At 30.8% G+C, this 27989-nt stretch overlaps 3 protein-coding genes across 5 annotated transcripts; all 3 read right to left on the reverse strand.

The window, feature by feature from the left end:
- Positions 1-207: 207 nt before the first annotated feature.
- On the reverse strand, positions 208-1289 carry LOC125844008 (uncharacterized). Its single transcript, XM_049523224.1, has one exon. The coding sequence runs from the start codon at positions 1285-1287 to the stop codon at positions 265-267; it is 1023 nt and encodes a 340-aa protein (XP_049379181.1). The 5' UTR covers positions 1288-1289; the 3' UTR covers positions 208-264.
- Positions 1290-8813: 7524 nt separating this feature from the next.
- Positions 8814-10989, reverse strand: LOC125844011 (uncharacterized). Its single transcript, XM_049523232.1, has 2 exons — positions 10720-10989; positions 8814-10403 (listed from the first exon to the last, which is right to left on the reverse strand). Exons 1-2 carry the CDS (start codon positions 10771-10773, stop codon positions 9594-9596), a joined length of 864 nt encoding a protein of 287 aa, XP_049379189.1. The 5' UTR covers positions 10774-10989; the 3' UTR covers positions 8814-9593.
- Positions 10990-22153: 11164 nt separating this feature from the next.
- On the reverse strand, positions 22154-26574 carry LOC125844010 (SHUGOSHIN 2). 3 transcript variants are annotated; one of them, XM_049523229.1, is made up of 11 exons: positions 26424-26573; positions 25676-25876; positions 25544-25581; positions 25299-25407; positions 25162-25185; positions 25007-25075; positions 24588-24629; positions 24413-24509; positions 24268-24319; positions 23819-24161; positions 22154-22442 (listed from the first exon to the last, which is right to left on the reverse strand). In XM_049523229.1, exons 2-10 carry the CDS (start codon positions 25817-25819, stop codon positions 23870-23872), a joined length of 867 nt encoding a protein of 288 aa, XP_049379186.1. In that variant the 5' UTR covers positions 25820-25876; positions 26424-26573; the 3' UTR covers positions 22154-22442; positions 23819-23869. The 3 variants fall into 3 exon arrangements, with proteins under 3 accessions (XP_049379186.1, XP_049379188.1, XP_049379187.1); XM_049523230.1 differs by lacking the exon at positions 22154-22442 and adding an exon at positions 22603-22872 and having other exon boundaries at positions 26424-26574; XM_049523231.1 differs by lacking the exon at positions 24588-24629.
- Positions 26575-27989: the final 1415 nt, after the last annotated feature.

Here is a 27989-nt window from a genome sequence, read left to right on the forward strand (position 1 = left end):
TAAATCGTATACAAATAGATAGGGTAAACATATACAAATTCTAGATTTATACCATCAATAATTGAATTATACAAATTCTGTATTTATACAATTGGGAAATAGAATAACAAAATTTTGAAAAACCATAGCTATAAATTAAAAATATACTCCAGATGTTTGTCATTTCGCGTAATTTTCCCACTACAAATAAAAGATTTCAAAAAAAAAAAAAAAAACACGTACACACACATTGGCTGCATGCAAAATATGAACAAAATACACCATTCAAAGCGTAATAGTATTCGTCTCTGTAATCTCTGTATAATCAACATCTTCACATTCCGTCGCCAATTTCACTAGCTGAAGAAGACTACCAGTAGCTAACATGGCTTTCGTATTCAAATCATGTAAAGCTCTTTCATACAAACACCCAATTGCACTAATTGCACTTTCATACAATTTCTCATCTTTTTTATGCCCCATTAAACAATGCCCTAAAATCCTCAAAATTGGCTGCAACAGCTCCCATGGCAGATGGATCCTCCTTTTCAAATCACCATTATCTTCCCCCAATTGCCCCGACGACCAAATTCTGCAAAATTCGCAGAATTCTAGTTTCGATTCAACTGGAATTTGGGGGATTTTAGCGTAATATAACTCCAATGCTACCCCAACGATACGACCTCGTTTCATTGATCTGACGGTTCCGTATGGTTCTAAGGTTGGGGAAATTACGGCGAGATTGAGTTCTGTTGCGGAGTTTTTAGCTGCTTTGTTTGTTTCGTGGTAAATACTGGAATGTGATAGATCTGGGATGTTGACGGTAATGGATTGGGAGTTTCGACTGGAGGTTTCGTGTGCGTATAATGCTAGTAAAACAGCTTCGAATCCGGCTAATGGTTTATGGAGATTGACTTTAGAGAGATAAACACCGGCGATTACGGGTAGGAATCGGAGGACGACGAGGTGGAGTTCGGGTTCGTTGGATTGGAATGTATCGTAAAGCCATCGGCAGAGATTGTCGTCGCCGGCGCCGGAATCGGGTTGACGGAGGAGTTTAGAGATTTGTGCGGCGGTTTCGGTGTCACGGAGGAGGCAGGCTGCCGGAGTTTCGGAGTAAGAAAGTGAAGGAGGGACGGAAGGGAGAATGGAAGATAATGATTGGATTGCGTCGTGAGCTTTTGTGTAGGAATCGGACCATCGGATGTGTGGTTTGTTTAGGGTGGTGGAGGAGTCGGTATCTTGGTCGCCGGCAGCCGTGGTGACGGCGGAGGGAGCGGTGGCTGTGGTGGAGGTTTCGTCGGACATTGATATTGTATTGGAAGGGGAAAATGTTGATTAGAGGGAAATTGATTATTGAAGGTAATTATGGAGATTAAGGGATTTTTTTTGTAGTTTGGAGAAAATTAAGGAATGAAAAGTGGATCTTAATGCATTAGTTTGTTTAGAAATTAAAGGGAATGTAGTAATTAGATAGATCATAATAAAATTAAGTATGGAAGGAAAATATCGTAGTAAAACAATCATGTTGACATAATGAAAAAGAGATAGTTGCAATGAAATTGAAAAATATGATAATACAATAATAATAACAAGAATATAAGTAAGGAAAATTAATCAACGTTTGATTATCTACTAATTTTATGTCTCGAGTTCCATATACATCTATTTAGGATTATGTGTTTGGATCAAAAAGACTGTAGGATTGTGTCCTCCTAGTCTTTAATACACCTTATCTCTGCCCCTCATCTTTTATCTCCATCTCTCATAATATTTATCGAGATAATATATACTTACTTTAAGGATGATCTTTTTCTTACATTACGAAAACAAGAAAACAAATAAAAATTGGATGCAAGGAGCATTTCATATTAATTGTATTCTCTCTATCTTTCAACACACTTTATATTTATCCTCTAGCTCTCATTCCTACCACCCCACATTCTTATGGCCCCAGGACCGGACCTAGGTTGTGTCTAGGGGGTTCGCCCGAACCCCCTCTATTGAAAAATTACGCTATATATATAGGACCAAATTCTGATTTTATGTGTACACATATTAAAATGAACCCTTTGATAACAAGTGAGAAGCTTTGGCTCAATGGATAAGGGGTTCAACAGTGGCTTTTACGTCATGGGTTTGAATTTCATGCGCAACAATTCATCTTCTCTTATTTTTTATCCTTTTTAATGCATGGAATTGGGCTCAACTTTTGGGCTTGGATCATCTTCTCTTTTTTATTATTTTTTCTCTTGTACGTCATTTTTTTTCTAATTTGTTTTTGTTTAAATTTATCAGACACATTTTTTTTTATTCTACTTATATCTATTTGTCATTTTATTTCACCATAATTTTATGTACAACCCTGTAAAAATGATGAATTATATATATAAAGATAAATTAGATGTAGTTGAATGAAGAAANTTGATTATCTACTAATTTTATGTCTCGAGTTCCATATACATCTATTTAGGATTATGTGTTTGGATCAAAAAGACTGTAGGATTGTGTCCTCCTAATCTTTAATACACCTTATCTCTGCCCCTCATCTTTTATCTCCATCTCTCATAATATTTATCGAGATTATATATACTTACTTTAAGGATGATCTTTTTCTTACATTACGAAAACAAGAAAACAAATAAAAATTGGAGCTAAACATGCAAGGAGCATTTCATATTAATTGTATTCTCTCTATCTTTCAACACACTTTATATCCACCTCACATTCTTATGGCCCCAAGGGCAGACCTAGGCTGTGTCGAGGGGGTTCGGCCGAACCCCCTCGATCGAAAAATTACGTTATTTATATATATAGGATCAAATTCTGATTTTATGTGTACATATATTAAAATGAACCCTTTGATAACAAGTGAGAAGCTTTGGCTCAATGGATAAGGGGTTCAACAGTGACTTTTACGTCATGGATTTGAATCTCATGCGCAACAATTCATCTTCTCTTATTTTTTATTCTTTTTAATGCATGGAATTGGGCTCAACTTTTGGGCTTGGATCATCTTCTCTTTTTCATTATTTTTTCTCTTTTATGTCATTTTTTTTCTAATTTGTTTTTGTTTAAATTTATTAGACACATTTTGTTTTATTCTTCTTATATCTATTTGTCATTTTATTTCAACATAATTTTATGTACAACTCTTTAAAAATGATGAATTGTATATATAAAGATAAATTAGATGTAGTTGAATGAAGAAACTAAAAATCGTCAATATCCTTTTAATAATATATATTTAATAGAATTCATGGAACTTCTTTTCTATTTTTTCAATTCTATTTTAGAGAGATGGAAACTATACTTATTTGATTTACTCGTCATTTTTTTTTCAACAAGTGATAACTAATCTAGTAAATTAAACTACTTGAACTAAAAAATTGACGATGCCATTTATTTATCTTCTGAATATGCATTATAATATTAGTACATCTATACTTACACATTTTAGAGAATCTTGATAATTTTCCTAGTAATATGTGTTTGAATGGATACTAATTTAAAAAAATTTAAAATGCAAAATAAAGTAAAACATTACAAAATAAAAGTATAAAAAGTACAAGAAATTTTAAGAATATTCAATGGAGCAGGGTAAAAGTAGGAATAAATGCTTAATGCGGTACGATAAGGTAATATAAATTTAGCGGGCTAAGGTAAATATTTTTCTTCTCCGTCTCACTTCCTTTTTCATCCTTTAATTTTCACGTGTTTTAGGAATTAACTTATGTAATACAACTGATCCACTAATTTTTTTTATCAACGTAGCTTTGTTCTCAATATCTTCGATTAGTTTGGTGTTAACTTTTATCAACCAATGAGATACCCTATACAAAAAACATGTCGGAGTTACTACGCTCACCATGCACTTACATTACCACATGAGCTTCTTCTTTAAATTTCGAACCCTTGAGCTTAATTCCTGGATCCGCCACTGTATGGCCCTACCTCCTATACGATTTGTCTTAGATTATACACAAACAATTTTATATAATATAATTTACGTACATATGAAACGCAAAAAAAGAGAGTAAGAAGTTTATTTATTTTTCTGAAAAACATTTTCTTTTCATGGGGAACACACCCAAAATATTCAGTATGCTATGGTGATATATGTATCTATGAGGTGTATATGAGTCACTTGCATTTCCGCCCCTATGTTGTGTTAAATTTTAAATTTTTGCCTTTTAAGTCAAGTAATTTTTTTTGCAAGACATAAGTTTATAATTTTGCATCATAATATTTCAAAAATTATACTTCACATTTTATTTTTAAAGTTAAAAATAAAGATCAGCTCATTAATTAAAGGGAAAATTATGTAATTAAATGTGTATATATGTATATGTAGTTCATATAAGATTTGAAGGTCCAAACATAAGGAAGCCCAAGAAAAAGAAACAGTGGAGGGGCAAGGTTTGAAGTACCAAGGAGTGAATTGTTAATTATCCAAGCCTAAAATACTAGTACTCTACTTTGTTAAATATTTATTAATATTTTGAAATTCTGAATTAAATTATTCAAATCTTCATACTAATAAATAAAGTTCTTACAATATAATCAAAGGTAATATATTGTAAATATATAACTGCCATCTAACTTAAATCCTTATTATTTAAATTACAATATTACTATGTGAAGTTAGACTATTTTATGTCTTTTAAAAATATTGCACTATTAAAACTAAGTATGTAAAAAAAAGAAGTCAACTTGAAATTATAATTTTAGTGTGTATATGCGTATATTTAAGGTTTTCAATGACCGAAAATAAAATTTTATGTGTGATAATAATACACCTACGGTGTTATTGACTATTGTGAAATTAGTCTGAATTTTGACTACAAAAACTTACATGGAAACAAAAAGAAATAAATATGGGAATAAGTTATTTGCAATATTTTATTTAACCTAATAGATCAAGAATTGTATCTTCTTTAGTATTTTTTGCTAGTTACCAAGTATGAAAATATTTTTAATTAGGAAAGTAAAATAGATTCCTAATTGGAAAAGAAAAAAGAAAAAAAAAATCTTTTTGGAAATTAATTAGATAGTAAGGTATTGTAAATCACCAACGTGAGAGAAATGGACTAATGATACCCATAATGCACTCATTGAAAAAAGGTCCAACTATCTTTTCACTATTCATATTTGATTCTATTGTGCATATATTTTAGGGAAAAGGGTCAAAATTGCCCCTTAACTTTGTTTTATTGGTTGATTTTACCCTTACCGTTAAAAGCAAGTTATTTTTATCCTTGCCGTCAATAAACTTAACAAATATACCCTTCCTTGGATGGAAACCCCCAAATCAACTGAAATTACCCGATTTAGTTGAAATTATCCAATTTATTTTTTAACCCGAACCAGAATCCAACCCACTAAATTAAACAAAACCCATAACAAATTAACCCATTTCCAATCTTCTTCATCTCAGAAATGGTGTTCTTCATTTGATTGAATGATGATGTGCAAACTGAACCCATTTACTTGCTCTGTGGCCTATTCTTCACTGAACCCCACAACAGAGAGAGTCAGGATGTTGTCCAGCAAAAATAATATATTTGTTATATATTCAACAAACGAACAATTCGAAGATAAATATCAGGTCTTTTGGATTGATTTTGTTAGATAATGTAGGATTTATGTGTTAGCTATGATAAAAATTGTAAGTGTTCTTAGGGTACTTAGCCAAGAACACTGAGATGACCATTATACACAACAAAACCAAATAATCTCTCAAATACAAATAGAGCAAAAACAAACTTGTCTTCTCCGAGAAGAAAAGAGAAAAAGCCATTCGAATAAAGCAGAGAAGCAAAAAGCAAGCATTTCTACTTCTACCAAACTGTACAGAGCCCTCTCAAAGCAGCTGCAACAACAACAGAAGAAGAATCTGAAGAAATGGACGATTACACTAGAGAAATGATGGANAAATCTTTTTGGCAATTAATTACTCCCTCCGTCCCTTTTTAGTTGTCCACTTTAGAAATGACACACAAATTAAGGCAACAATGATTAGCACAGTGAAGTTACAATTTTATCCTTATGACAACTTTTCACTTCAAAATTACAACCACTTATTTGAATTCAAGTGAAATAAATTGGAGGGAAACAACATACATTTTTACAATTTTCAAGAAGTGTAAATAAGGATATAATAGGAAAAAATTTGTTGTCCTTTCTTGATTTGTCAAAATTGACAACTAAATAGGGACAACTAAAAAAGGAAATATGGACAAGTAAATAGGGACGGAGGGAGTAGATAGTAAGGTATTGTAAATCACCAATGTGAGAGAAATGGACTAGTGATACCCATAATGCACTCATTGAAAAAAGGTTCAACTATCTTTTCACTATTCATATTTGAGTTTTGATTCTATTGTGCATATATTTTAGGGAAAAAGGTCAAAATTACCTCTTAACTTTGTTTTATTGGTTGATTTTACTCTTACCGTTAAAAACAAGTTATTTTTACTCCTGCCGTCAATAAACTTAACAAATATACCCCTCCTTGGACGGAAACCCCCAAATCAACTGAAATTACTCGATTTAGTTGAAATTATCCAATTTATTTTTTAACCTGAACCAGAACCCAACCCACTAAATTAAACAAAACCCATAACAAATTAACCCATTTCCAATCTTCTTCATCTCAGAAATGGTGTTCTTCATTTGATTGAATGATGATGTGCAAACTGAACCCATTTACTTGCTCTGTGGCCTATTCTTCACTGAACCCCACAACAGAGAGAGGCAGGATGCTGTCCAGCAAAAATAATATACTTGTTATATATTCAGCAAACGAACAATTCGGAGATAAATATCAGGTCTTTTCAATTGATTTTGTTAGATAATGTAGGATTTATGTGTTAGTTATGATAAAGATTGTGAGTGTTCTTAGGGTACTTAGCCAAGAACACTGAGATGACCATTATACACAACAAAACCAAATAATCTCTCAAATACAAATAGAGCAAAAACAAACTTGTCTTCTCCGAGAAGAAAAGAGAAAAAGCCATTCGAATAAAGCAGAGAAGCAAAAAGCAAGCATTTCTACTTCTACCAAACTGTACATAGCCCTCTCAAAGCAGCAACAACAACAACAGAAGAAGAATCTAAAGAAATGGACGATTACACTAGAGAAATGATGGACCTCAAAACCCTCGTTACACGAAGAGAAGAAAGGCGTCGTCGCTAAGATCCGAGTAATTAACCCATTTTCTCCTCTACATTCTTAATTTTTTAAATGTATTTGCTTATAATTTATTTATTTGTTATGGATTTTGTTTAGCTTAGTGGGTGGGTTCTGGTTTGGGTTAAAAAAGAAATTGGATAATTTCAATTAAAATTGGGTAATTTCAATTAATTTGGGGATTTCCGTTCAAGGAGGGGTATATTTGTTAAGTTTATTGACGGCAGGGGTAAAAATAACTTGCTTTTAACGGTAAGGGTAAAGTCAACCAATAAAACAAAGTTGAGGGGTAATTTTGACCCTTTTCCCTATATTTTATCATCCTAGTATAATCCACTAATATACCTTTACACTCTTAAGTATGTCAAGAAATTCCATATCTTTATCAGGCTAACTTCATTTAGTTGAACGTATGGACATGAATCCGATCCTCAAAAATGGACACATCTCTCCTCACCTTTGTCTCCACCATCTCGGCAAAACTTTCATGGTGTGACTCGATAATTCAGTATCTCATTTAGTCTTTTTTAACTATATATTTAATTTACCCCATTATTATTGTACTGATTTCACTCAAATCCTTGTATATTAGTTAAGGTTCTAATCTCTTTGTATTCAGTTTTGTAATCAATTTGAAGCTTATGAATAAAATTATCCCTAATTCCTTAGTTTATCTTAGTTTGATTTGAGCTTTTGTTCTTAACTCAAATTTGTTATGCAATAAATAACTATTACGAAATATGTATAATGTATTTATCGAATTGGTGCAGAGTTGACGTTCTTCTACTTTGGCCCAAAACACGAACAAGAAAAAGGAAAAAGGACAAAAAAACTTTCTCAATCACCAATAAAATTGAAGATTATCATGTGCTAAGCATGAGAATGAACAGCTTCAATGAAAGCAACATCAAAATTTTACTTTGATTTTTCATTATCCATTGACTAATTTCATTGAATTGGGTGGTTTAAATTAAGCATGACCTTTATGTAAGTTGTAACCATCACAATAATTAAAAATTTCAAGGTTTTGTTACCATATTCACAAACTAGTTCAACTAACTCTACTTTTTGGTCCATGCAACAATTTTATTTTATTTTTATTGGTTTCCACCCAGTGTCCGGAATCCACATTGGAGCTCCAACTAAATCCGGATTGCGCTTTGCAGGGCCCATTCGGGGGTGGCGCTCCCAACAAGATTTTCTCCATACCTAGGGCTCGAACCCGAGACCTTTGGTTAAGGGTAAAACACTCCCACCAATGCACCACAACCCATGTTGGTAACAAAATTATTTGTTAGTTTCCCTCCAAAATGAATGGGAAAAAAAAGAGAGGGAAATTTAAATGGATATTTCTTATATTTTTACCTAGGATTCTTTTAATTTGCCAATGAGATAAAAGTAATTCAATTTCCTTTTTATATATTTGTATGAAAGTGAAAGTAAAGTTACTTCAACTATAGATGCCATTTTAATGGCAGACATAAACCATGTATGGTAGGTACACCTTATAGAAAAGTAGAATCATTTGGAATCTTTTTAATTAAATTACTTGTTGCTTCTTTAAGTTATAATATTGTATATCATAATAATAATCCAAAAGAACTTGGAAAATTAATGAATGTGACATAAAAAAGCAAAAAAGGAAAACAAAAGCCTTCATTAAACTAAATCATCTTCTCAATGATGACAAACAAGTCTACAACATCATAATCTCTCAAGATACACCTTGCATAGTATTTTTATGCAAAATTAGACCAAGAGAAAAAAGATAGCAAAGTATACATATAGTAAAAAAAAAATTAAAAAAAATCCCCAATAACTCATATTACATGGGGAAATAATTAAAATAAAAGATCAAACTCCTCTCTCCATCCAAATCAAAGGGCTTAAAAAACAAAGCACCAAGTCATGATCAAGAATACAACACTTTTATAGTGCGACATTGATCTTGAAAAAAAACCCAAATATGTAACTAAGTAAAAGGCCATTCATAATTAGGCCTTTTGTCAAAATCCTCTAAATCTTGGTTAGCTAATAATTAAGAGGATTGCTTAGTTTCTAAGGCAAACCAACTAATTTTACAAAGATCCTAATTGGATGGAATTAAATGGCATGCATATGATATCCATCCATTTTCATGCTTAGTAATTTTTACCTCCTTTTTCATATGAAAAGGATGGATAATGCATATGCTACTATCTAAACTTAACCAAACCAGGGTTGTGGCGAGATGGATGAAATTCCTCCACCTTCAGGTAACTTAACTCCTGATGGGAGCACTTACTTTTCCATGTAACGGGCCCTACACAGCTCAAATCTAAATTAGTCGAGCCAGTAAATTTCAGAAGAGAGGGAAAAAAAAAATTACTATACTACTTAAGGTGAGCTAATTATAGAGGTGGGAAAAGAAGGAAAAGCACTACATGTTGGTCAATGATGATTGGTGAACAACTTTTTGATACTTTGAAGGAGTATCAATGCCTTCAACAATGTTAAAACCAGCACCAACAACATCCCTTTTTTGCCCAAAACATGTTCTAGCACCGGGGGAGATTCCCCCGGTGCTACTACTCAGGGCAGAGTCCTGATGTAGTAAACGCGGAGTAGGGGAGGTAATAGTGACCGGAGGAATGTCGATTGAGTTGAGTTGTGGTGGTGGATGTTGCCATTGAGGTAGTGGTCCTGCTAGTAAAAGTGTTTGAAGTAATGGCCCTGCTTCCATCACAGCTTGCAAGAATTTCCCCTTCTCTGGCAATGGCTTCTTGATTACAACATTTTCGATTAAATCTTGGACTAATAATGGTGGTGAAACAACATTGTTTTCATCACAATCTGAGGAATTAGAAAGTACACAAATGTTGTTGTTGTGGTTAGAGTCAACTACCCCTTTTAAAATTTGGTCATGTTCTTGATTATCATGACTAATTGTTGTGCCACTAGAAATAGGTGTACTTTCTATAACAACATTATTTTGGTTATGTTTTTGAAATTGAAATTGTACTTGTACTTGTTGTTGTTGGAGCAATTGTTGTTGTAGTACAATTTTCTCCATTCCAATCCTTTGAAATTTGCCTTGTGCTTCATCTCTTTCTTTCATAACTCTAGTCAATAGATCCTTAAGTTGCAAAATCTCCTCATCTTTTCTTGCAAGTTCCTCATGGGCTGAAATCACAGTATTCTCCAATTCCAATGTTGTGTACACCAATGAATGCTTCAATTCCTCTATCCCCTATCAAAAATTCCAAATCCACATTAAAAAAAACGGTCGTTTTAAGGGGTTTTAAGCTATATTGCTCAAAACTCTTCAAAAATAGTGACAGATGCATTTCAGATCCTTCAAAAGCAGTACAGTACAGTACATTATTTTGTAGGATCCAATACTGATGCGACATCACTTTTGGAGAGTCTGAGCAAGGTGGAATTGAACAATGAACAATGAACAATGAACATGAATAGGAACAAGAATGTTAGTTATTGACAAAATCAAGAAACTAAGAATGTTAGTTAAAAGAATCAAGAAACAAGAAAATTAGTTAAAAAATTACCTCTTCTAGGTAGTAGTTATAAGGCCAGCTAAGAGGGCTACATTGATCTTCCATTTTTTTCTTTCTCTTTCTTGTAAATGTGTTTGGCTTGAAAGAGGTTAAAACAAAAGAGGGTACATAAAAAAGAAGTTGAGGGTTTTTGAGACTTACTTATATAAACTAAGTTTAGTTTGCTTTTTTATAATGCTACTATAGTAGTAATAGTACTATTGCTACTTTATCTTTATTATTATCTCACTCTAAGAGAGGCAAAATGTTTGTGGAGAAAAAACACAAAAGGCCAAAAAAGAAAAAGAGAAGGGAAAAAGGGGTTATAGTGGATATAAATCACAAATATAATCTTGCTACTTATACTTGTTACTATAAGATTCTTAGTACACAAGAGGGCCATTTATTTTATTTTTTTTAAACTGTTTTTAAAAGTAAAGAGGGAATGTGAACTAAAGAATCCAATTTGGGGACTAATGGGGGCTACAATGAATCTCCTTCCTATGCAAAAAATAAATAAATGAAGAAAGAAACACACACATGAGTGAACACATTAATTAAAAGCAGTATCACATTTTTGACAAAAAAAATTTTTGTCTATCTTATGGGGTTTCAAAAGTTTTATTTTTATTTTTTGCATAGTCTTGTTTAAGAAAAAAAATGGTAATTTAGTGTTTTAAGTACATATTTTGATAAAATGATAAACCATTAATTTTACTACTAGAAAATCAATAATTTCCAAAGGACATTCCATCAGACTCTGGCTCGTTAGTAAGGGATTTTCTGACCAAAAATCCGTTGGATAGATTATCGATAAGTTTGAACTTAGATGGATTTGAATATGGAACTTTATTTATATATTGTAGTAATTTTAACTTTTTTTTGGCTTTTTAGTGAATTTTTGGAATGTTTGAAATATAATGCTACACAAGCTAGTCGGCACAATTAATACACAATTATTTAATTAAATATACATGTCAACTTAAAGCATGGCAAGATCATCTAGAATAACAACTCATTCACAAGATCCAGATTACACCATTTGCATAATCAAGACTTGTTTAATTATAATATAGATTAAGAATTTGTAATTAATACATATAAATAATATAGTTTAAATTCAAGCAAAAAAGTTCCCTAACAAATTAAAGAAATATATATAGGATTTAGCTTGCAAATCTTGAATAAAGATTTGTTTTGGACTCTTATACCAAAACAAGTGGAATAATAATATATAATGGATCCAAGCTAGTCTGAAAATGTTGATTTATCCACAATAAATTTTTTTCCCTAGGTTCACACTTTTTTATAAGAAATTTAAGGGGTCCATAAATTAGGACTATAGGACTTGTGCATGTGGACAGTGGACTTGGACAAAACAAGAAAAAAATATAAAAATAAAACGCCTTTGTTATGAGTATGTGAATCATATTTTTGATATCGATGTATCTGGATCAACTTGTGAATATCTCGATTAATTCAACAGAATATGTGTTATCTTTTATCAGCATAGATACTGAGTAATCTTTGAACATGTAAGTATAAAGTATGAGTTACCTAATTTTTTTTGTTTGTTATTTTTGCTTCTACTTGAACTTGAGCTTGAAACTTCATGATTTTTAATGCATTTTATTTGACCACTAAGTCATATCTTTGAATGTTCGAATTATGTGTTTCTACGAAGACATAACGGACTGCGGAGCCACCTCTTTAGCTATAAATTTAATAGTTTTAATTTAAATCTTATAATTATAATATATTATCATAAATAAAAAGATATATAATTTAAAATTCATAAATTAAAAATTCTGATTTGTACCATATATAATGATGAATATTGGAAGTTGTGGAATATTTAATGTAATAAACTATTTGGTCAAAATAAAAGATAAAGGTGAGTAATGATGGGAATGACACACACATTCCATCTAAAGTTTTTTTTTTTTTTTTTTTTTCATTTTTTGCTTTGATAGTATATGCTTATGGTTAACCTTTTTGACTCTAATAAAGATAAAATTGTATGGACTAGGAATCATAGGTTATGTCTAATTATTAATTTTGAATTATTTTTCTCACTTTCTTTTTTTGCCGCACTGTGAAAGCGACCTCGTATTCTCTTTTTCGTTGTAAGCAAAAAATTCTTAAAAGGTGGTGCCTTGCATTTGTGTTTAGATTTTTAGAAATTAATCTGAGCTTTTAATTTAAGAATTCTGTTTAAAATGAATCGATGGTTTATCGAAAATAATTTATCTATCTCATAATATAGGTGTAAAATTTACATTCTATCATCTTCAGACTGCACTTACGAAATTATACAAAATATGTTATATTATTGTATTTAAATTAATTTTTGAGAATATGTGTGTCAATTTTTATGAAAAGTTATCTTAAGATTGCCTCATAAACACATTATTTGTAATGTTATAATTTTTTATTGAAATATTTCATTAACTTAATAACATTATTAATAATTTAACTTAGGAAAATCTTAATCTCCTCAAGTAATTTAAATTTTCTTTTTTTTAATTCTTTAATCCTTTCACAAAGAAAAGGAATCAATAAGGCTTTTTTATTATCTTTTTCTTCTTGGTGAAATTCAGGATTAAATTTAATAAAAGATACTTACTCATATTTGATATTTAAACTAAGGTGAAGTAATAAAATATAGAGAAAGTCCAAATATTTTTCTTATACAGTCCAAATTTGCTTGTTTTAACCTTTGTTATACTCTCATCGCTAGCAAATCGTTTTATATACGATTTTATCATTAACATAGCTTCAGCTTAAAATTGATATGAACTTAATTCACTTATCCAAATTCTCTAACATGAAGGAACCGTTCATATTTACCTCTCCAATTGAAGAAATCAAGCAAAACGAGACTTTTTCTAATGATAGTAGTAATATTAAATCAAAAATTTAATCAAAAGCATAACAGAATAATAAATTTGACTCTCTTTTTTATAAGTACATAATGAAATCCTCTATATAACTTAAATAATCTCTAATATGTATATAATTTAAATCGATATAAACACTCGATACGAGTAAATTTTTTAAGATTTTGGAGGGAAGATATATTATTTATAGGGAGGAGGGATTAATGGTAGGGACAACATGAAAACCTTTTAGAGAACAAAGTAGGTATTTGGAGAAAAAAAAAATAACGGCTTCTATTTTGACTCAATTTCTTTCACAATTTTGTTTTTTTTTCTTGGGTTCTGTTCCACCACGCGTTGGCGTGTGGGTCCATTTTGTGGGACCCATTCATGTGTATTCTTATTGGCTCATCTTATCTAATACTGAGTGGGCCCATGTGTTCATTTTTTTTAAAAAATAATAATAAAATAAAAAATTCGCATTAAAAGGTTGTAATTTTGAGTCACCAAAAGAGCAAAAAAGGTGGAAGTGAGGCGGGAGGGGGGTTACCATCCAAGCAATTCTCTCTCGTCGGGATACAGAAAGGGGAAATAAGAAAGGAGATTATAAGGTGGAGAAACAAATCATCACCAATAAGTGAAAGTTCAGATAGTTAACCAATTGAGATTTTCCGACCCCTATGTTCTACTTTTGTCTTTTTTCTTTATGATAGGATTTATTATTATTTTTGAGAAGGTGAAAATGGCTTAAGTTTGTCCTCTTTTCTCTTATAAGATGTTAATTTTTGAGTTAAAAAATATTCATCCATTCATCTATTAGACAATAATTATCCTTTACGATTAAAGATAACTCACATTTATACAATGAACATTTTTAACCGTAAAGGAAAATTAGGGTCAATAGCTGAAAGGAGGGACATTTTAACACAAACAATGTTAATGGTAATTCAATGAGTGCAACGAGGTTATATTTAAACCATTTTCAATACGTTAGCGATATTTCTAATCCTTTTTGTTTCTTTTTTTATTGAAAGACCTTGACAGTTTTTTTTTAATTATCCGATATTTGATATTTTCATTAGGACGTGACTATATATGATTTCAAGCCGAAAAATCTCATAGTGAAAATAAAGTGTTTCCTAATAAAATGACTTTAATATCCAACTCAATTTCAAAACGTCTGATTAAGAATGAAAGAGTGTCACTTTGTTGTCGTAAACTTTATTGGTATTGTATTAGTAGTAATCATCCTTGCCAAACCTGAAAAAGATTGAAGTAAACATAGGAGATTTTAGAAAAAGGAGAAGTGGAACTTTAGAAATAAAAATAATCGAAAAAATAAAGTTTATTTTATTAAATTCTAAAAAAAGGGAATATGCACATAATCTTTTTAATAGTTTATGTCCGTTATATTAATTTGTTGAAATCATCTTTACAATACTTTAAATATTGTAATCAATACGATTTTAATGTCTTTATGCACCTTTGAATATTTATTTAACATTTTTATTATATTTAATTACCATGTAATTTTATAATTTTCTATTTCTTAAAATTCATTAATGACGAGAACTATTTATTCAAAATAAAAAATGTAATGGTTCTTCAATTTTTTTTAATTTTTTTTTGAAAATTAAACTATATACTAACTCAATATTGCACGGATTATATGCCCCTCGTGTGGAAAAAGACATTAATACATTATGGAAATAATAAAGACATTAGGCCCTGGGATTTATGACTTCCAGCTGGATTATCTATTCAACTAAACCATTTTTTTGTGTAAAAAATAATATACATTCACTTGACTTATAAAATAAAATATGTATTTTCAAAATATGATTATAAGTGAAAAGGCTGTTATGCAACTAGATTGAGAATAAAGTGTAATTATATATTATTATTATTATTACTATTAATTATTAATAAGCTATTACGTGAAATATGTTGCTCACTAACTTGTTTGGATTGATCTATTTTAAGTATTTATTTTTATAGTATTTGGGTAAAATTTAAAAGTATTTTTAAACACTTATTTTTAAGTCAATAAGACAAAAAAAAAAAAAGCCCTAAAAATATTTAATCTATGACTTTTGACTTATAAGTCAGAAATTATAAGTTCATCCAAATAAATTCTTAGACTACACAACGACTTGGAACAAATAAGAGGTGGAGGCATGTAGCTATCATATAATAAGCGAATTTGAACGAATTTAATAGATTTTATATGAACCCAATAACTATTCAAGTTATAAATTTGATATCAATAAATTTCAAATATTTGCTTCGCTTTCAAATAAAATACTAGCACATTTGATACAAATAACAAAGTTGGTCCTTTAGGTTTAAATTTTTCACTTAAACATACATTTTTGCAATTTTGATCCTTTAATTTAATCTAATATTAATACTTTTGGTCTTTGTCAAATATATAAACACATTATAATGGTTAGATTTGACGAGAATTATATATTTTAAAAAATATTTGAAATCCAAAAAGCTAGACAAAATGCCAAAACTAGACAACAAAAAAAATAAATCGCACAAAATACAAAAACTACACAACCCTCCAAATTTGAGTAACCGACAAATCTTTTTTTTATATCTCCATAGTTTTTGTTAGATTTGACAAATTAGAGTTCAATTAATATATATGATGAACGTACCAAAATTGTTCACTTTTAACAAATTTAAAAGATCAAAATTGTCAAAATATATATTTTAAAAAATATTTTTAACCTACTAAAAAATAACAATAATAGAGTTTTGACATTTCACAACACATTTACATAAGTCTCAAAATTATATCTACACATAAATGTACTCCATTATATAGTCTTTGTATCTATTAATTATTCACCTTTGTTTTACAGATGTTACAAGTAATTACATAAGACTCATCTTTTGTCGCACTTAATATTTATGTCAAATTAATAAATATAAAAAATATATATAAATATATACACATTTATCATTCAAAGTATGATTAACTACTAATATTAAATTATTTATTTCGATGTAAACACCTACTAATTGGGTAAGAATACTCCTTCTAGAATTCTTTTTACATCCATTAAGAAGTCATTTAATAATATTAATCAAAAATAATTTAACTAGATTAAACTATCTCTTCCCTAAATTGATCTTATGTATAAAAATGAACATCTCTTCGATTCTCATAAATAAAAAGGAAATAAAAACTAAAAATAATTTGGTAAAGGATCACATAATCAATTGACCTTTAGGGAGGAAATGATCACTTCAAATTCAGTTTATTTAAATGGCATGCATTTTCAATGGAATAATAAGTAATTTTGGAGTGTCTTGAAAGTCAAATTTCACTCATTTTCTCATGAATCTACAGAAGATAATTAAATATAATGCACCCAAAAAAAACACATGAAGGTGAAGTTGCACACTAAGCCAGCATGATTTTTACAATTTTTCTTTTTCCTCCATAAATTGTATCACAATTATACAACATTATCTCTCACGCACAATAATTGATATTATGCATTAACCCCTCATACGTGTCAACTTCCTATTGGCTCTGGCCTTCTCCTAATCACTCATGAATGTAAAGTACGATTTATGGATTCACATGAATTCAATAATTTTACGCATGTTAGGTATATAATAAGAAATTTGTTACTTCCTTTGTCTCAAATTATTTATAAAATTAAATATCTCAATTTATTTGTCGTTTTAAAAGTTCGAGACAAAATTAATTCTTTTTGCATTTTACCCTTAAGTCTTAATAGTTGAAGTTCTTGAAGACTACAAACGTATCAATTCTGAGTAACTTTAGCCTGTCTTTCCTTTAGTTTTCTAGTTCAACTAAGTGACTTCGTAACCTTAGCCTGCTTTTTTCTTACTTAGGCCTTCGCCACTTCAAAGCACCTATTCTAGTGACATAGGCCCACCCGATCAAGAAAAGAGATTTCAGATTAACCACTACATGAAGTAAGCTATCTAAAAGCTACGGTAAATAAAATTCTTTTTGAAAACAAACCACTAATCCATCTTAGATACTCTTTTAAGTCCGTGTAAGGCGGAGGGAGTGAAGGGACCTGTAGGAGGCTGAAAAGTTGAACTCTTTATTTCATATTTCTTTTCTTACTGATTGAATGAAACTTATGTAGTCGATCATGATGGAAAGATTCCGCAAGGATCTTGGCACAAGAGGAAAAGATCAGCTTCAATCGTGATGTTATGATTATTGAAATTAAATACAAATGAAGGATAAAATTAAATAGTTAATCCCCCTTCTAACGATTAATGTTTTTTCATGGATCGTGAAAAAAAAATCATGACAAATAATTTGAAATGGCGGAAGTTAAATATTTATACATAATTTGATTAGAAATTCAATTATTGTGTATATTAATTTATGATAGTTGTAAAAAACCATAAACTATATAGTCCTGAATTTGCCTTTGTTTCTAATAATGAATATTTTACAAAACATGAGACAAAACCCTAAAAAATTCAATTAATTGGATGGAGGGAAAATGATGTAGTACTTAAACCTAATCATATAATTAACAATTTTTTTGCCTTCCACTAACCATATACTAACTAACTCCACTTAATATAAATTACTATTTTTAAAATCCATTTTATCCATAGTAGAACTAATTTTAATTTCAATTAAATAAATGGATATATAATTGATGGGATAAAAACTAGTGGGTGAGACAAAATAATTACAAAACATATGATGTTAAAATTGTAAGTGTGTTTATGAGAGCTAATCCATTTACACAAAGTGTGACAACCTTAAAAAAATAATACTTCAATGGCCTTTTCTAACCACTAACGGCCATTTCAGTTGAGTCATAATGAATACTATTCTTTTTGGTTTTTCGTATCATTTCGATGTCTGTTTATATCTTTTTTAAAGTTTGATTAATTTGAATTTACGTCAAAAGTTTTACTTTAAGAATAAACTGCCCCTTAGTAAAGGTATTTCTCCATACTTATGATTTGAATTCAAAACCTCAGATAAAAATAGAAGGAATACTTATTACTCTATCGTTAATGATGGGTCATAATGGATGTCTCTCCTTATTCTGTTTTTCTGTCCTTTTATAATTTATCCTTTAAAAGTCATGAAATTATTTTATTGTCATATAATGAAAGTTTGTGAGCTTTGTTAGAATCAAATTCGGAATAATCAAGTGTCACGGAGAAGTTCAAAAAAGTAATTCCCGTGACGATAAATCAAATGAGAAGTCAAATTTTATTAAGAGAAACACAAATTTTTAATGTAACATGATAATTTGAATTGTTATATATATATATATATATATATATTATTATTATATTTTTCCGAAGTTAACAGGTGCACGTGCACCTCCACTCTGTTGGTGGGATGGAATACACAAAGATATTTCATGTGATTAATTATCCTATGTTTTAGATCATATAGTTAATTTCATTATTTTAGTACAAATAACTGGATAAAACACTTCAAAACTACTTAATATTTATAATCAAATGTAGATTATAATAACTCACATTTTATTTCAAAATTGTTATCATTATTCCATAATCAAACCACGTATACTTTTAAATGTCAATTCTTGACAAGACACCACTTGACTCACTAATGTTCATTTTCTCGTTTTAATGGCGGGAAGCTTAATTAACCACAACTTTTCCACCACTTTGAATTTTGGTTGAAATATATGAATTTCCAATAATAATGTCAAAAAAATTGCAATAAAATACTTTGCTTGTATTAATCACAATTTCGTATAAAAGTGAATTTAGGATTTAAAGTCTGTACGTAAATTCGAATTCAATGTATACATTCATATTTTAACTTTTTGGCATAAATAGCTCGAGTTGAAATAATTAATGTTCACAAAGACGGAATCAAGATTAATTGAAACTCATAGGATCAATTCTGAATACAAATTCATTAAATATTTATAAATAAATTATTATTATATATTAACTTGAGATCTCTTATAATTCTTCATAAATTTTAAATTCTAAATTTAAATCCGTTAAATCATACGTATTTCAACCGATGTCATTGGTCCAAAACCCACTACGATTCATTTTATTTTTTTTGGGTCGTAATATCCATAGTGATATCCAGTCTATTTTCACGTTACTATAAATTAACAAATCCATGCACCGTTTTTTGGATAAGACTTTTTTTTCATATCACAAAGATTTTATCTTCATTTTTTTATTGAACAAATGGGAAGAAAATAAAAAAGTCACCTTTCACTAATTATAATTTTTTTTAAAGTTCGTGCAAAAACACGGTTTTAGTGAACTGTATAAGAAAATGATGGATGATAAAGGCATGGAAATTAAAAGAAATAAAAAGTCTTTTTCTTCCTTTTTCAACTTCACATTTGTGAGTTGCATGTGAAATTTTTGTTATTTTCCTATAATAGTAGAAGTTTTTTTTTTTTCTTCCTATTTTTTGCGTGTCAATTTTGTCTTATGATTTACAACAACAAGAAATATATTATATTTAGTGTAATCTCATAAATCATATCTTGGAAAAATACGATGTACGCAGATTTTATTCTTATCTTATGAACAGAGTCAAAAAATTTATTAAGAAGGTTCGAAAACTAAAAATAGGTGAATTTTGAATTAACTAAACAACGGAGTCAATCTATAATCTTGTGTTAGGAGATTTGAAATATATATATTCACATAAAACATAAAAAGATTACTCTATAGTACAATGTAATTTCTTGTTGTGAGGTTTGGATGAACACTTTCTCGTCCCTGCTTATGAAGATGGGGAAATTATTTCCGAAAGACCTTCCACGCAGGTAGAATAAGTTTTGTCTTATGATTTGTGATCTTTTAAAAAAAATTCGAAGGTTCTATATCACCGTTTTTAAATACTCCCATATTGGCCATAATTAGTGGTCTTTATCTGACCCTGACTTCTAATTAATTTGCTAAATTGTTTTAATTTGTCGCTATCAACTCATGTAGATGAAAGATTAGTGATACATTAGCATAAAATTGGAATTGAAAAGAGTTTGAATCATGTATATCGTTTCATCTAAAAACTTAAACTATTTAAAAAGTAAAATACTTTTAATTTGATTAAGTTAAAAGTTCANATCTCTGCTTGGTCCCGTTCAATACATACAAAATGCACTAGCACGAGAAGTTAGAACTATACCATTCTCATAATCAAGATAAATTACATTTAATCTCGTGCTACAATCTTTCTGATGGTTTTGTCCAAAATTTCCATCTACGATTGTGAACTATAACTTTTAACTTATAAGAACCAATGATTTAATCTTCTGTGTATAAGCTTAAACTCTATACACCAAATCATCTACTATATAAGTTAAGGACACATATATGACAATTGATCTATTTAATGCAACACTTTATTGAATTGAATAAATGAATAAACAATTGTTCAATAATAATACTATATCAAAACGCATGGTTAATAGTATATCCTAACAACATTAACATAAAATTGGAATTGAAAAGAGTTTGAATCATGTATATCGTTTCATCTAAGAACTTAAACTATTTAAAAAGTAAAATACTTTTAATTTGATTAAGTTAAAAGTTCATCCGATATTTTTTGTTAAGCTAATCATATCTAAGTATATTTACTTATGAATAACGGTGAGACTCAAATCTACGATGAATATAAAAAACACTTGCCTACTCTGATAACATGTTGAATATTATGAATTTTCTATCTAAATATTTCAATTGTTAAAGCAAAAATATTTTTTATTTATTTAAGTCAGCAAGAGGAAGAATTATACATCTAAGGATTTTGAAAATGAAATGAAAAAGGTATTGGTTTGCATTATTTTATTGTGTGATACAAACTCGTCTTGATTCGTTTTTTTTTTTTTTTTTAAATTTAAATAAAACTTTTGAAGATTTGTGTGTGGTTAGTCTAGCACCGACACTCACCGCACACAAAGACAACAATTTGATGCACAATATATTCCGCGTTTAAAAAGTTCAAAAAAGGGTTGCATCCTTGTAAGGGTGTAATGTAAGCATCTTATCACAACTCGGAGCTGTGATGTTTTATAGCATCGAAACACTCACCGTACAAAAAATGACAATTTGGTACACAATGTATCCCATGTTCAGAGTTCAAAAACGGGTTGCATCCTCTTTCTAAAAGGGTGTAGTGTAAGCATCATACTTTGATGCAAACATTAATGGTTGATCCCACAACTCGAACATGTATTTTATAGCATCACATCACTCACCGCATCGCATTCATAAAGTTCAAAAAGGGGTTGCATCCTCATTCTAAAAAGGTGTATTGTAAGAATCTTATGATGCACACATTAGTGGCTCATCCAACAACTTGAACTTGTGGATCTATAGCATCACAATGCTCACCACATAAAAAAAGGATAGTCTAATGCACGATACATCCTGCGTTCACATAGTTAAGAATCTCATTCCGAAAGGGTTGGGTGTAACGTAAGCATCTTACCTGATGCAAAAATTTCTCCAAAGACCGTTTTCAGAAAATAGTCGAAACACCACTTGCACAACTAAAACGAAAAACTGCACTATAATGATGAATTTTGTGTTCCTAGACCCAACTTCTTGTCAAGAGGGAGACTGTTCAAAGCGGTACAATTCTAGTTTTTCGAAAAACTACATAACATATCACTAATTGCTTATATCCGTCAGTCCTGATAGTGAGCTAGCTCCTTTCAAAGTTGCAAACACAATCCCTAGGTGGAGATGTAAGCCTACCAAAGAATTCTGAGCAATGGTGAAGTAACTAACCATGTCCTCCTTGACAACGAGGTAAACTCCTATCATGCCAATGGATTCAGACTGAACATACTCGAGATATCTGGGATTCTGTATCAATACAATCAGTAAATTTCAGAATGGATACAGCAAAAATTCAATCAGATACATAAATTGGGAACAATGGTAACTGATTATACAAACACAACATGCTTGTCGAACTAAGAGCCTTTCAATGGTAACTGATTATACAAACACAACATGCTGTTCCACTTGCAATAGAAACAGATTCTAAGGAAATCATTAACACGTTGCAGCAAGGAAACGATTGCTACTCTCATTTAATTGACGACAGCAGGTACTTGATGCATAAACTGGGGCACCATTCACCAAGCACACATTCAGAGAATGCAAATGGAGTGGCCGATGGCTTTGCGAAGCATGGAGCAAGGATGAATATTAATGAAAACTCGATGCTATATCATGTACGACCATCTTTTGTTGTTTCTACTTTTATCAATGACTGCATGGGGTCTGGATACTTCAGAAAGGTGAAAAATATGAAATGTCATTTAATTTGTGTTGATTTAAGTATCTATTTTCACCACATACAAAAAAATGTGATAAGATTTATCATTTTCATGGTAGTTTAAAGTCAAATAAACTAATTTTACAAGGCAAATGCATTGAAGTTTAGAAAAAATAGGATGATAGAACATAGAAATTACATAAAACAATATATCTTCAGTGATTGATTATAGTCCAGAATATGCAAAACAACAGTTCAGTGGTAAAAATAATGAAATTCGAAATCAAATACTGAAACCTGTAACATGAAATGGAATAAGGAAGAACATATTTGTAATAATTTTTCTTAAATTCTTCTTGTCAAGGTATCATTACACTAAATCGTTCATATAATACATATCTGCTTGATTTTTATTTGCATTTACATCTGCAAACTCATCCCCCCGCCAGCATGCACCTACAATTCATACACTTAGGCCATCATTAATGATTAAATCTACCTGAATTCTAAGTATATATAGCAGACATGGTCAACACAACTCTATATGCATTTAACTTCAACAAAATTATCACCTATTACCAAAGAAACTTCCAACTTCCTTCCTATGTTGAATTCTAAATCTTCTGTACTCTACAATCAAATAAAATGAAGAGCAAATCCCTCTATTGAACCAACATATGGACAGTATAAATGACATTAGATTACTGTGGCAAGTACGCCGGATGCAGTCATCAGTCCAAAAGCATTAAATCATCAATCACCATGAAAGAAACATTTAATCAAGATTGTACAGGCAGAATTTAAAAAAAAAAACATTTACTCCGGAAACACATAGGCGATGCAATTTTTGGTGGATGGGGAATAAAACTTTGAAGGAGCAGAGATAGAATTAGTCATACAAATTTCAACAAAAAATTATAAACCTAAACCTGACAAAAAGTACAACGGAGGATCTTACCATTCAACACTTGCTCCAATATCAAAAAGGTATACATAAAGTGCAGGTTGTTCATTGCGGTCTTCGCATTTTTATATTCACAGGAATTTCCTTGTACGACTGAACTCTCTTAGCTGCCTCCCTTGATGGCCTGCCTAGAGATGCTCTTCCGAAGGATATAGGTTCAAACCTCGAAGAAGGGTGTACATCATCGGATGACATGCATATGGATGTCGAACCATTTTCTTGCACTGGATCACTTGTTGATGAATGCACAGCACAATTATCTTGTACCTCGAAAGAATCTTCACTGAGTTTCAACGCCTCAGGTTTAAACCTAGCAGACTGCCTCCTTACGCAGGATCTGTAAAGACAACAAATTTGTTAGGAAAATTCTCTTATCAATGTTTAGAATCAGAACTTTAGATAAACCACAACTATACTCTCTAAGTTAACATGCACAGCCTAACCTTTTATTTGCCGTCTTATCCTCACATTGAACTTGCTCAGAAGAGCCCATGCCTATGCATCAGAGATAGGGAACAATATAAAAACAATAGTCCCTAAGTACTTATTGACAATAAATACCATATCACACCAAGAGGTTACACTCACTCTTTGACTGGGGTCTCTTTTTGAGATTTCTGGCTTTCTCGGTGTCTCCTTTTCTTAATGATAGATCTCCTGCCTCCTCACACTTCATGGGTTTCACCTTTGAATATTGACAGCAAAAGAGTATATTAAAACCAACTCTACGACATTATGAGATTACCAAAATCGGCTTATGTACCTCATCATTCAGATCTTGGCACATATTTGTTCTCAGTTGCTCCTAATTGAACAAGAAAACTTCCTCAGACAAACAGAAAGAATTGACAGTTTTCTACAACAACAGTATACCCAGTGTATTCCCACAAGTGGAGTCTGGGGATAGTAGAGTGTACGCAGACCTTACCTCTACCTTGAGAGATAGAGAGACTGTTTCCAATAGACCCTAGGCTCAAGGAAAAACATATCAAAGCAGATTGAAAAAAATAAAAGGGAAGTGAAGACATCATGGCAAAATACTAATAGAAAGTATGACAAAGCATTCTGACAAGAGAAACAATAACTACAACAAAATAGTGTGATTAACATATTAGAGATGCCAACAATCAATAATTAGACAATTATGCAGAACTAATTTGGCTATCTCTAAACTGTACTCACTTCTGCTTCAGACTTTCTAACATTAAGTACGCCCTTTATGCATCCAAGCTCATGTTGTAATGTTTTGGTCTAATATCAGCCAAAATACCATTTAGATAAGCTTATGGGGAAATCTAACATCAAAAGAATATCAAATAAAAGCATCCGATGCTTACCCTATCTTTATTTGAATTTAATTCCTGGCGGGAAACAAAAGGGAAAAAAAAATAGTTTTAGCACCATGAAAGGAGATCAAATGTTCAGATAACAAATGAAAACTTTGACGGGCTCAGAAATGGAAGAGATAACAAACCGCAAGCATTTTAGTGTTTGCTTGAGCAAGCAGCTGATTTTGTTGTTGCATTTTCCGCACATTAATTCTCAGTTTCTGCATCTCTACCCCAGTTATTTCAATGATCTTGCTATAGAGAAAGAATCAAGGAACCGGACAACAAATCGCAAGAAAAGAGGCACCAGTACCATTATAAAGTACAAAAGTGACCCAAAACTATTTGACAACTGGAAAGTAAGTGTCATTCATCTGCAATTAAAGGATACTTCCTTTCTGCTAACATCTTCATCAACGCCATATTTTCCTGGATCAAAATTTCCAATAAAGCAAATTAAGCTAAACTAAAGCTAAGTTCATATATTTAACACAATAAACCACTAAACAAACACAAAGTGTACCTTCTGGATCCTTTCTAGATACTCTTTCGAAGCAGCTGGGATATGTTCTGGAATCTTATCTTGTCTAGACAATCTCTTTCGCAACGGTAAGTTACTGATATCAGCAAGCTTTTTCCTTGGACTATTCCTGGTATTAGCCTCCATTGCTTTCCCTACTTTTGTTTCATTCACCAGATTTTCCCCTTCTCTAGACCTAGATTTCTTGGCACGAAACAAATTTTCCTTTAGTTTAACAAATAAAATTCAACTATTTTTTTCGTAAAAGAGAACTAAAACATCAAGTAACTAGTCCTAAACTAAGCTAGGGAATGAGACACCAACAACATCTCCTGCAACACGCGAAGAAATGCTAAAAGGCACGTGAAAATGTCATTCAATGCGGGACTCCTGACTAAAGGCCAAATTGGCTAAACCATCAGCTAACGAATAAATACGAGCAATAGAGACCACCCAATACCTAGCCAAGAGGTGAGAATGCAGTAGACGGTAAAATTCAACTCTTTAGCAACAGACAATATAACAACTAAGATTAAATCAATAATTATAACTAAAAACGGAATCTGTACTGAAATTCACAACATATGATAGTCACTTCATTGCTTATAATCTTAATATTCTCTACTCAATCTTTCCGTCATACCCTAAGAGGTTTCAGATAATCAGCAATAAAAATTCAAACAAAAAATGCACAAAATAGGAATGCAAATTAGGGCTTTCGTCAAATTGAGAAGAGAATGAAGGAACTTACAACTCGCTTTCGCCGGAACCTCGCCGCCGAGGGCTGTAAACGTCACCGTCGATTGGCTGTAAACTTCGCCGCCGAAATGCAATTTGAAATTTGGGGCCGAATGTCAGTCGAACTTTGAGTCCTTATTCACGATCCATTTGGCTGGCTACATATTTGATTTTTAAAAATAACCCCCCAACCCCCTCTTTTTGCTCCCCGCTCCCTCTCTCCCTTTTTTTCTTTTTTTTTTTTCTCTCGATGATACTTAGACGCAATTGATAAATGTATAGTTTATATTTTGACACTAGACATATATATACATGGGAAAAATGATAAATATATCTCTGAACTATCGTAAATAGTATGCATATACCTTCCGTCATACTTTTGGGACATTGGTACGCCTGTCATCCAAAAAACTAGAGCATATATACCATATATACTAACGGACATACACGTGTCATAATCTTATCCACCGACCCGACATTTATTAAATATCATATCGACGGATAAGATTGCGCCAAGTATCCCTATTTAGTCTTTCGTTAGAGTGAAGGGCATATATGCTCTAGTTTTTGGACGGCAGGGGCACCAATATCCCAAAAGTATGATGGAGGGTATCTGCATACCATTTACGCTAGTTTGGGGGTATATTTGTCTTTTTTCACTATATACATTGATGAATATATCAGTGTAAATTTTGATACTTGATACACATATTTTTTTAATACTAGATACATGTATTTATGTATGAATACACTAAATATTTGACACCAAATACACTAATAAAATTAATATCCAATACACGAGATAAAATTAATATCAGATACACAAATACATGCAATTGATATTGGATACACATATATATAAAATTTGTGAAACACATATACATTATAAAATATAGATATATACGGAGAAAAGCGAGAGATAGAGTGGTCGATGAGTAAGGAAGAGAGGCGAGTTAGACTGTCGGTGTATTCCATGTGAATCACGCTGTGAATAAAATATATTTGAAACAAATTACACCTAATTTGACTCACATGTATTTGAGATACATATATTTGGTCTGTCAGATACATATATCCGAAATAATGTTTTTCTAGCAGAAAATGTGATCAGGAAAAATATTTTTTTCAACGGGTAATAAACACCAATAATAATGTGTTTTTTTATGGGAAAATTGTATGAAACAACAAATTATGAATTCAAATTAAAGGTTATAACCATAGTTTATTTTATTTGTAATTCGTAGCAAACATCCCTTTTTTTTGTCATCTGGTTCGGTATACAATTAGTCATTAGCGGTATACAATTACTCATTCGATATACAAATGTATAAAATGTGTTTGTGTTTGTATAAATCGAGAGAAAAATGTATATACAAATACAAATACATATATTTTCATCCTATACACTTATAATCATACAAATACGGATCTTTCCATACCCAGTTCTCTTTTGTCTTTCTCTCTTTATCGCTTTATACAAACACATATTATACAAATTACAATGTATAATTTGTGTTGTATGAAGCGAGAGATAGAGAGATTTGCATATGGATTTCACATATATACTTATACAAAGAAC

The sequence above is a fragment of the Solanum stenotomum genome, chromosome 11 (assembly GCF_019186545.1).
Source record: "Solanum stenotomum isolate F172 chromosome 11, ASM1918654v1, whole genome shotgun sequence".
NCBI classification, from domain to species: Eukaryota; Viridiplantae; Streptophyta; class Magnoliopsida; order Solanales; family Solanaceae; genus Solanum; species Solanum stenotomum.

Coding starts and splice junctions, on each gene's coding strand:
- LOC125844008 (XM_049523224.1), bottom strand. CDS start 1,287: ATGTCCGACGAAACCTCCACCACAGCCACCGCTCCCTCCGCCGTCACC.
- LOC125844011 (XM_049523232.1), bottom strand. CDS start 10,773: ATGGAAGATCAATGTAGCCCTCTTAGCTGGCCTTATAACTACTACCTA. Junction 10,404..10,719: donor ATAACTACTACCTAGAAGAG/GTAATTTTTTAA, acceptor AATTTTTGATAG/GGGATAGAGGAATTGAAGCA.
- LOC125844010 (XM_049523229.1), bottom strand. CDS start 25,819: ATGGAGGCTAATACCAGGAATAGTCCAAGGAAAAAGCTTGCTGATATC. Junction 25,076..25,161: donor TAAATTCAAATAAAGATAGG/GTAAGCATCGGA, acceptor GGCTGATATTAG/ACCAAAACATTACAACATGA. Junction 24,320..24,412: donor AAAGAGACCCCAGTCAAAGA/GTGAGTGTAACC, acceptor TCTGATGCATAG/GCATGGGCTCTTCTGAGCAA.